Source organism: Capsicum annuum, unplaced genomic scaffold (assembly GCF_002878395.1).
Source record: "Capsicum annuum cultivar UCD-10X-F1 unplaced genomic scaffold, UCD10Xv1.1 ctg3868, whole genome shotgun sequence".
Classification (NCBI taxonomy): Eukaryota; Viridiplantae; Streptophyta; class Magnoliopsida; order Solanales; family Solanaceae; genus Capsicum; species Capsicum annuum.
Genome location: NW_025845839.1, coordinates 111,475 through 121,425, shown reverse-complemented (window position 1 = coordinate 121,425; position 9,951 = coordinate 111,475). Strand labels below are relative to the sequence as shown.

At 35.1% G+C, this 9,951-nt stretch overlaps 1 protein-coding gene across 1 annotated transcript; it reads left to right on the top strand.

Annotated features, from left to right (window-relative positions):
* The first annotated feature begins 3,018 nt into the window (after positions 1 to 3,018).
* On the top strand, positions 3,019 to 7,310 carry LOC107851533 (RNA-binding NOB1-like protein). The gene is made up of 5 exons (XM_047403335.1): positions 3,019 to 3,461; positions 4,688 to 5,810; positions 6,001 to 6,169; positions 6,665 to 6,778; positions 6,879 to 7,310. Exons 1-5 carry the CDS (start codon positions 3,107 to 3,109, stop codon positions 7,023 to 7,025), a joined length of 1,908 nt encoding a protein of 635 aa, XP_047259291.1. The 5' UTR covers positions 3,019 to 3,106; the 3' UTR covers positions 7,026 to 7,310.
* Positions 7,311 to 9,951: the final 2,641 nt, after the last annotated feature.

The following is a 9,951-nucleotide window of genomic DNA, read 5'->3' as shown; positions in this document are numbered from 1 at the left end:
TTTTTATTCTGAAATTTTCGTTCATATCAAAACCTGTGAATGAAACCAGGTTTATATAGCCATAACATGCCTCTTTGAAAAGGTGGCTTGGTTCAATTTAGAGGTGTGACTTTTCTGAAAATGCATGTCTGTTTACCCAAAACAGTGCAGTATTTTTGCTGAAACAGTATACCATTTCACGAAACAGTGCATCACTTCGTTGAAGGATTGCATCTGTTCGAACCAATGTATTAGTTCAGGAAATATTGTTTCGAAAATCTGCATCAGTTCAGTCGAAACAGAAACAGTGCATCAATTCAGTCGAAACATTGCCTCTATTACTGTTACTGCATGCATATAAATGGAGTATTAAACACACAGAAAAATTTCCCGCATTCTTGTCATTGATCAGATTTCGTCAAATAAAGTTTATCCAAAAAGATAGATCTCATTGATCCGAAGCCGAAGCCGAGCCAAGTGACAACAACGGCACGAGACACCTCTTATTTCTTGCCTCACTTATCATGTGGAGTAAGTGTTCTTGATTAATGTGGGAGAAAAAGTAAACTTTCTAATTTGGGAGTACACTTTCCATTTTAGTATCTCCTTCCCTCCACCATTTTACTCTCCATTTTTCCATTCACATTTCTTTCATATACTATGAACCCAACAGTATCTGCATTGGACTCCAACTAAATCTAGATTCGTGTCGATAAGTTCCACATTGAGGAGGTAAAGCGCTATCTCAGAAAGGCGACTCCATATCAAAGGGACTCGAATGCGAAATCCGATGCCTGGTATCTGCATTGCACCCCAGCTAAATCTAGATCTGCACTGAAAATTTCCACATTGAGAGGGTAAAGTGCTCTCTAACAAAGGTGACTCCATATCAGGGGACTCAAACCCGAGACCTTTGGTTAAAGATGAAGAAATATACAGTAGTAGCAGACAATGACTAGTATGTATGTACTAGGTAATTAGCTCACGCTTCGTGCCATCATGAATAACCTCATTAAACTTACAAATGATATTTTGTATTATGCGAACATTATAAAAGAATAATAAGGGAAAATAGTCTGAAATATACTTAAATTTTGACGAAATTTACTGTAACACGTTTGAACTTTGCAGGAGTCTTATAATCTCCCTAAACTATTTATTAGCTTATTTTACTGACATTTATTTGCACTAAACTCTTTTATTTATTTATTTATTTGTATATTTTATTTATTTATTAGCTTATAAATGTCACCAAAATACACTGATAAATAGTTCAGGGAGATCATAGGACTCCCTGAAGTTCAAGCATTTTACATCAAATTTCACGAAAGTTTAAGTATATTTTCAACCTTTTTCCCCAAGATTAACTTAATGATTGATTCTTAAAACTTAATACATTCATTTTTCCATATATTGATGTTGGATTCTTAAAAAATACACTATTTTTAAAGGATCTGATATGCACCTATTGACATTTTTAAAGAGTCCGAACAACATAGTTTACCCATACCTTATAGAGATAGAGAGATTATTTCGATGGATCCTCAGCTTAAATAAAAAGATTATACCAAAACAATAACAACATTGTACAAACATTTAACTATATTATATGCAACTCGGTGTAATTCTATAAATGACGTTTGGGGAGGATAAAGTGTACGCGAATCTTACCTTTACCTTATAGACAGAGGCGGAGCCAGTCCTCTTTTTCGTTCGAACCCCATTCGACGGAATAATATACTACTTATACATAATTAAAATTATTTTTTATGTAGTTATAGTAGTTGTTGAACCCCCTTCGACTTAATTTTCTTTGAATATTGAATCCACTTACTTGAAATCCTAATTGCACCTCTGCTTATAGAGATAGATTGAGATAAAGAGATTATACTAATAAGGTTAATATAGTACTCACTTCGTTCTTAAAGAAGGGATTTTTTTAGCTTGGACACACCCTTTAATTAATACCTTGAACAAAATGTAACTTTTTAGTAGTTTCTTGATCACATAGAACTCTCTTTATTTTAAGGAACGGTAAAATTGGACTATCATCATTAATGTCTTTTTTATTATCTAAATACCACTTATTTAAAAATAAAATGAAAAAAACAAACAAACTAAAATATCACTTATTTAGAAATAACGAGAGTAAAATACACTTCTAATTAAAACTTTCTTAAAAAATATGTCCAATTAAAGGGGCCAAATAAAATGAAACTAAGAAAATACATTTGAAAATATTTGTAATTGTACACTTTAAATAAGACAAATGCCACAAGAGCTTTTTACATAACTACCTATATTAACATTTGTTTTATTTTTGGGAGCGCTCTGCAACGTGCGATTCAGATTAGTCGAGCTCTAATATGGGTATCAGACATCGAGTAAAAAACTAAAAAAAAAAATAATTTGTGCTCAAGTAAAATAAGAAGGGTATATTTAGATCGAAAATATAACAAGAACATATTTAAATTATTTGTGATACTATTATAGTATATTTGATCCTTTCAATTTTAGTTATAATAACCACTCTCTTAACGAAATATCCAAATCGATTATTTTAAAATCAAACTAATTTGAGGTAAAATAGGGACAAATTAATTATCTGATTAATCAGTTAAGCAATTGATCTGGTTATGTATATCCTTATTTATTTCATATTGACATCCTCGAGAGTTTGAAATTTAATTACTGAAAATTTTGATATTTTGTATAATTAATGAAAATTTTGATTTTAAATCCTTCGAGATACATAATTAGCTTCTGATACATTTTTCTTTAGTAAAGATATGTAATTAGCTTCGGATATATTTTTTTCAAATTTAATGTGTTGCGATACATAATATATTCAATGAAAATATATTTTTTCTTTAGCACAGATACATAATTAGCTTACAATATTTCTTTTTGTGTTGAATCTATTAAGATATATAATTAACTCTTCATACATTCATGGTTAAAATTTTTGTAATTAGTACTAATTACTTTGAAAGGTGGAGATTTGTATAAATATGTTAAGTTAAAGCGTATAATTGTGTTATTAGATTAACACGACGTCGTTTCGCCCTTCTTCTCTTTTCTTTCAACTTCTTTTTAACAAACTTTTTAGGGTTTTAGCTCCACAACAATGGATACTCAGCCGCCACCATGTTGGAGCACCATACTCAAACAACCGCCGCCGCCGCCACAAAATCCGGCCACCGTCACCGCAGACGCAGCTTCCGGAGCCACCACTGCTGCGGTGGCGTCAGCTACCGGAGTTTTAGTCGGGAGATGTAAGTCAACGAAAGGAATAGCTGTGGCTGTAGTAGACGCAAACGCGATAATTCAAGGCGGAGATAAGCTCAATCATTCAGCTGATCGATTCGTTTCGGTACCTGAAGTGTTGTTGGAGATTCGTGATGAGAACTCTCGTCACTCGCTTAATTTTCTTCCGTTTACTGTTGATACGCTGGAGCCTTCTCCCGATTCTCTCAAAAAAGGTTCGGAATTTTTGACTTTTTTTGTTACGTATATCATATTGTGTTGTAAAAAAAGTAGTGTATATTGATGAGATAGGATTATCAAATAGTGGTAGATGTAAATGTTGTAATTTGAGGTGGAGATAAGCTGAATTATTCAGCTGATCGATTTGTTTCGGTACCTGAGGTGTTATTAGAGATTCGTGATGAAAATTCACTTCATTCGCTTAATTTACTTCCATTTATTGTTGATACGTTGGAGCCTTCTCCTGATTCTCTTAGAAAAGGTTGGAAATTTTCGGCTTTTTGGTTACGTATTGTACTATATTGTGTTGTAAAAAAGGTAGTGTATATGATAAGATAGGATTATTAAATAGCAGTAGCGGTGGTAGATGTAAATGTGATAATTCAAGGTGGAGATAAGCTGAATTATTCAGCTGATCGGTTTGTTTCGGTACCTGAAGTATTATTAGACATTCATGATGAGGATTCTCGTCACTCGCTTAGTTTACTCCCATTTACTATTTACTGTTGATACGTTGGAGCCTTCTCCTGATTCTCTTAAAAAAGGTTCGTAATTTTTGACTTTTTTTGTTACGTATTGTTTCATAATATATCATATTGTATTATATTTTGCTGTTAAAGGGTTTGTGTGTATGATAAGATAGGATTATTAAAGGTAGTGGTAGATGTAAATGCGATAATTGAAGGTGGAGATTAGCTGAATTATTCAGCTGATCGGTTTGTTTCGGTACCTGAAATGTTATTAGAGATTCGTGATGAGAATTCACGTCACTTGCTTAATTTACTTCCCCTTACTGTTGATACATTGGAGCCTTCTCCTGGTTCTCTTAGAAAAAGTTGGCAATTTTCAACTTCTGTTGTTACGTATTGTTTCATTGTAGGCAATTTTTGACTTTTTTTGTTACGTATTGTTTCATAATGTATCGTATTGTGCTGCATTATTTTAATGAATGTAGCATTTGGATAGATAGGGTGAAGCTACTATAAAAAGGTAGCGTGTGTTAAGAAGATTGTCCCAATAGTGTGTTTAGAGTCTAGTTAGAATTTTGTTTGTCAATATAGCAGGGATAAGTGTGAGATTTAGAGAATCTCTAGTTTCGAACCAGATTCATATGCTACTTTTGGGGACAACTGTGAGTTCGAGAGGATGTCTAGTTTTAGAGAACTATGCTCAATGTTTTTTTTTTAAAACCTTGGATATGTTGTATTATCTGTCTTTGTAGTTATCAGCTTTGCAAGGGCTACTGGTGATTTGCACACACTTTCTGATGTGGATCTCAAGCTCATTGCGTTAACTTACACCTTGGAGGCTCAATTTCATGGAACTCAACATCTCCGAGATTGTCCTCCACCTATTCACACGGTTAATGTGAAAAGGTTGCCAGAGAAGGAGTTGCCTGGATGGGGCGCTAACGTCCCTAATCCAGAAGAATGGGAAGCAATAGAACATGCACTTGATGAAGGAGCAAACACCACCTCTAGAATTCTTCCGTTGAAAGATTTGAGCTTGAATGTTATTCCTCTTGATCAACAAAGCAGTAGAGATGGTTCTGTTGTGAATGGTGGTGATTCTCATTCTGAGAATAAGATGGATGCCGATGATGGCTTCAGTAAACCTAGAAAGTACTTGCCACAGAAAAAAGAGGTGAAGATTGAAGGTAAGAAGATGGTTGCTGATGGAATTGATGCGTCACAGGGACAGTATGATGATCATGCTGATGATTGGCTACCTGCTGTGAGCAGAAGTACTCATAGGAGATTTCTCAGACGGAAAGCCAGGCGTGAAATGTCCGAGACATCATCCAAAATGGATGATTTACAAGAAGCAACTGAAAATACAGTAGATGAGAACCTCAACAACTGTCAATGCGACGATATCTCTATGCACCATAACCCTGAAGAAAATACCACGGCGAATACAGAGGATGGTAAGGTTTCTGAAGTAAGAGATGGTGAAGAACATTTGTCTACGATTTTGAGTCAGATGCGTCTCGAAGAAGATTCTGCAAAAGCTCTTCAAGATGCCGCAGATGTAAGCATTTTCACTGAAGGGCCTGAATCAAATGATACTAAGCAAAACAGTAATGAATTAGAAGATGATGAAGGGGAGAATTTTGACACTGCTGATGGAGGAGTGGAAGATGCAGAGATGGACAGCCAGATGGATGAGAGCATCGAGACATCGTTTGTGGATGATAACAGCAGTGAACAGAGTTGGATGTTAAAATCCTTGTCTGAGTCGAGCGTGGCCTGCGTGACAGCTGATTTTGCAATGCAAAATGTTATTCTTCAAATGGGTTTACGCCTTGTGGCACCTGGAGGAATGCAGATCCGTGAGCTGCACAGGTATGTAAAAGCTGCTGTGATATCCATCGTCTCTTGTTCATGTCGTAAAGTTGCCAGAGTAAGCATGAATGCTGCAAGCAGACTATTGAAATACTCCTAATGATCCGGTCTATACACTGCTGCCTTAGATGCTTGGAATCGTCCAATGTTTGATTACATTATTTGCTTATTTTAGCATTTCTATTTTCAGGTGGGTACTGAAATGCCATGCCTGTTATAAAGTTACGACAGATGTTGGTAGGATTTTCTGTCCTAATTGTGGAAATGGGGGCACTTTACGTAAGGTAGCAGTGACCGTTGGTGAAAATGGTATTGTTATTGCAGCACGCAGACCACGTGTATCCTTGCGAGGGACAAAGGTAAGAAATGACACCTCCTTTCCTAAACAGTCGGACTTTCTTACTTCTATAAACACAACTCGACCTAGCTAAGTTTACATTTGTCACCTTTTTTGTGTACATGGCTTCTTATCTTTTCCCAATCGAATTTCAACAAAATGCATTCAAGAATCAAATTTGAGTGGTCTGTGAAGCATAATCATCAAAGTCCTCTCTAAATTTTAGTTAGTGATTTTGTGTCGGTTACACCCTGCACATAACACACACGGAGGACCTCAAATGTGTACAATGCTTAACGATCATTTAAGAGTCTTATCAGACTCTGTAGCCAATGCTTTGAAAGCTCTGTTGCTCGGGCACTTGAAAAATGTTGTCACATCCGTGCAGGATCCTCCAAAAATGAATAGCTTTTGGAGGATCCAACGCACACCCAGGCCTGGCAATGTTTATGAACTCAGTCCGAGCAACATAACTAGAATGTAAAACTTTTTGCTGATTGGTTGGTCCCTTTTGCAGTTTTCCTTGCCTTTACCTCAAGGGGGTAGAGATGCGGTTACCAAAAACCCAATATTACGCGAGGACCAGCTTCCGCAGAAGCTTCTTTATCCTAAAACAAAGAAGAAGAACAAGGTTGGTTTCCGCAAAATGTTCTTTTATCTGCTCCTTGATGAACATTTTAAGTTTACATTTTCGCAGTGCTTGAGAAGTTAACTTGATCTGTTCTCTGTAGGGGGACGAGATATATACTCCAGATACTATTTTCCTCAACCATACGAGTAAGAAGGCTCCTCTGCAACCCCCTGTTCGCAAGGCACTAGCTGTTTTCAGCGGTAAGAGGAACCCTAACGACAATCATTATTCTCGCGCTAAACATTAGTTTGAGTTTTTTGAAATAGCCACTCTTGTGAGTTTACATTTTTGTACGAGCAATCTGGGTTTAGAACGTTAGTCCATTAGATTATATGGTCGAAAGCTGTGAAGATTAATGTGTTTACCAATATCCAACATTACAAGTTCTAAGTTTATGTCACTTGATAGGTACTTAATTTTAGTATGTCAACATTTTTTTGCTGATTTAAGTTGGCTTTTCATATACACAAAGTGTGACAGGAGTGAATTATTTTTGCTTTTAGTTAGAGAAGGTTCATCTTACCATTTCTTATTTTTGTTATTTTTTCATTCGGGGTGAGCACTCTGTGGTAACCAACCTGCTCATTTCTTTTTTGATAATCGTGGCGTCCCGGCTAGGGTGGGCATGGTATGGTATGGTACGGTAATTTCGATATTCGGTTTTTAAAAACATTATATCATTACCATATCATATTAATTCGGTATGGTTCGGTATTTTGACATTTGGTTTCGATATTTTGCGGTATGGTAATCGGTAACCATAGTTTGTTTAACTTTGACAATATATACTCGTATACTAGAGTATTATTACTTCGATTTTTCAAAAGCATGTCTTAATTGTATCATAAAAATGCATTACATATGTAGAAATATTGAAAAAGAAGTACAAATAATTCTTTTTATTAATCAATTACACCAAAAAGACATTTCAATCAAGATAGAGTAGTGAGTGTCTAAAAGTCTAAACATTTTTATATTAATACTAAGTATTTTTTTTTTTTTGGGAAAAGGCATTGTTTTCACCCTAAAACTATATCTGAAAAGTCTAAGCCATACCTAAACTATACTAATGATCTATTACACACCTTAACTATAAAAAAGTGATATTATTACCTCTCCGCAACCCCCATTTCAAGGAACGTGTGTTACACTTATTTTAGGCGCGTTCAGCCTATTAAATAACAAAAGTAAACAGCTAAAAACATTAAGGGAAAAGTCATCGTTTTCGCTCCAAACTATAATCGAAAAGTCGAATCCACACCTAAACTATATAACTGATCTATTACATACCTTAACTATAAAAAAGTGATCCTTTTTACTGACATAGTGCTGACGTGGTAGCGCGTGTAAAACACTACCACTACATCACATGCAAGTGGTGGTAGCCTGGCAGGGTGTAAATAGTTTCACTTTTTTATAGTTTAGGTGTGTAATAGGTCACTAATATAGTTTAGGTGTGGCTTCGACTTTTCGGGTATAATTTGGGGTGGAAATGATGTCTTTTTCCTTTTTTTTTTGTATATATATAAAAGTTACTTATGTGACTATATATACTTCGGTATGGTATTCGGTATGTCATTTGTAAATACCGTATACCATATCATATACCAAAAAAATTTAAAATGTATACCATATAACATACTACCAAAAGCCACGGTATCAAAAATTTTGGTTCGGTATGATAATTCAGTATATACCATACCATGCCCACCCCTAGATCCGGCCAGCTTGCGCATACCTCGACTAAATCCACAGGATACCTGCCACCTCCCACCAGCAACAGGTACCAGGTAACTTTGTCCACCAAGGCTAGAACAGATGGAAAGAAAACACCTAGTGTTTGTTTCTGGGAATTAAACCCGAGACTTCATGGTGCTCATCTCAATTTTATTGAACCATTAGGCCACACCTTTTGGTGTTGTAACTTGCTCATTGTGTAATAGTTCGCAAATCATACTGGAGATGTAAATCGCATTAGGTAAGCTCCATACGACGATCACCTCCCAACCACTCTACCATATCTTAACGCGCATTTTTAGTATGTTTCATTGCCTTTTCTTGAGTCGAGGGTCTATCGAAAATAATCTCTCTGCCTTCAAGATTAAAGGTAATGTCGGCGTACATTCTTAATGAAAGGGTAAACATTCATTATCAGGTTTAGTTCTATTCATAGGATTCGAGTTCAAGATATCTGATTAAGACAGGTAAGGCTGCGTACGATACACCCTTATGGTGGGGCCCTTTCCCAGACACTGCACGTAGCTTTAGTGCACCGGGCCGCCTTTTTTTTTTTTTTTTTAGATATACCTATATATAGAAAACAATTTTGCAAAAAGACAACCTAATTATAATTTACATGTTTCTTCATGGCGGCATTTTTTACATGCAAGTAGGCATGTAAGAATAGTTCTTTCTAAAGTTAAAAGTAGCCTAATTTGAATTTATAAATTATATACCTAACTAATTTTGCTGAAATTCTGTAAGACACGTAAAAGTCATATTTGTTTAAAGTATTTTATATTATACATAACGACGAATTCAAGTGATAATAACTCGAGTCTTATTTTAATAAGTGTATATGTTAAATGAATTTGTGTAATACAAATATACTGTTTGTAATTTGTAGTTGGACTTCTAATACATCTATCCTATATATATATATATATAAAATTTTCACACGTCTTTGACTTTTACTATCCTAATCCTATATATATTACCTTTATGTGTGAACATAAATGAACTCTCTAGTCTTATTTTCATGATTTGAAGTTCTTAAAGATAAATATAAGGTTTAAATCAAAATTATTATATTTATTAGATGATATTTAGACTGTGAAATACAAGAAAGTTTATTCGTTTTACTAGTGGTACAGTGGTAAGTATTTCTTCACTCTCATCATGAATTCAGATTAGTCGAGATCCACTAGATATTGGGTGAGTAAGAAAAAAGATAATTCATCCACCTTGTGAGCAGAGGCGGATCGGATCGTCGAAAAATTATACTATTTTTACATGGTCAAAAATATTTTTATGTATATATAGAAGATGTTGAACCCCTTTGATTAATTCGTATATTTACTTCTGAACCCCCTCAGTGAAAATTCTGGCTTCGCCACTTCTTGTGACGATTTCCAACGATGGATAAAAAAAGTTGTGGTTGCTATAGATTCGAT

What these genes read in the sequence shown, in the direction of transcription:
- LOC107851533 (XM_047403335.1), top strand. Translation starts at nt 3,107, where the DNA reads ATGGATACTCAGCCGCCACCATGTTGGAGCACCATACTCAAACAACCG. An exon ending in TCCCGATTCTCTCAAAAAAG is followed by an intron (nt 3,462 to 4,687) that starts GTTCGGAATTTT and finishes CTGTCTTTGTAG; the next exon opens with TTATCAGCTTTGCAAGGGCT. An exon ending in TATCCTTGCGAGGGACAAAG is followed by an intron (nt 6,170 to 6,664) that starts GTAAGAAATGAC and finishes TCCCTTTTGCAG; the next exon opens with TTTTCCTTGCCTTTACCTCA.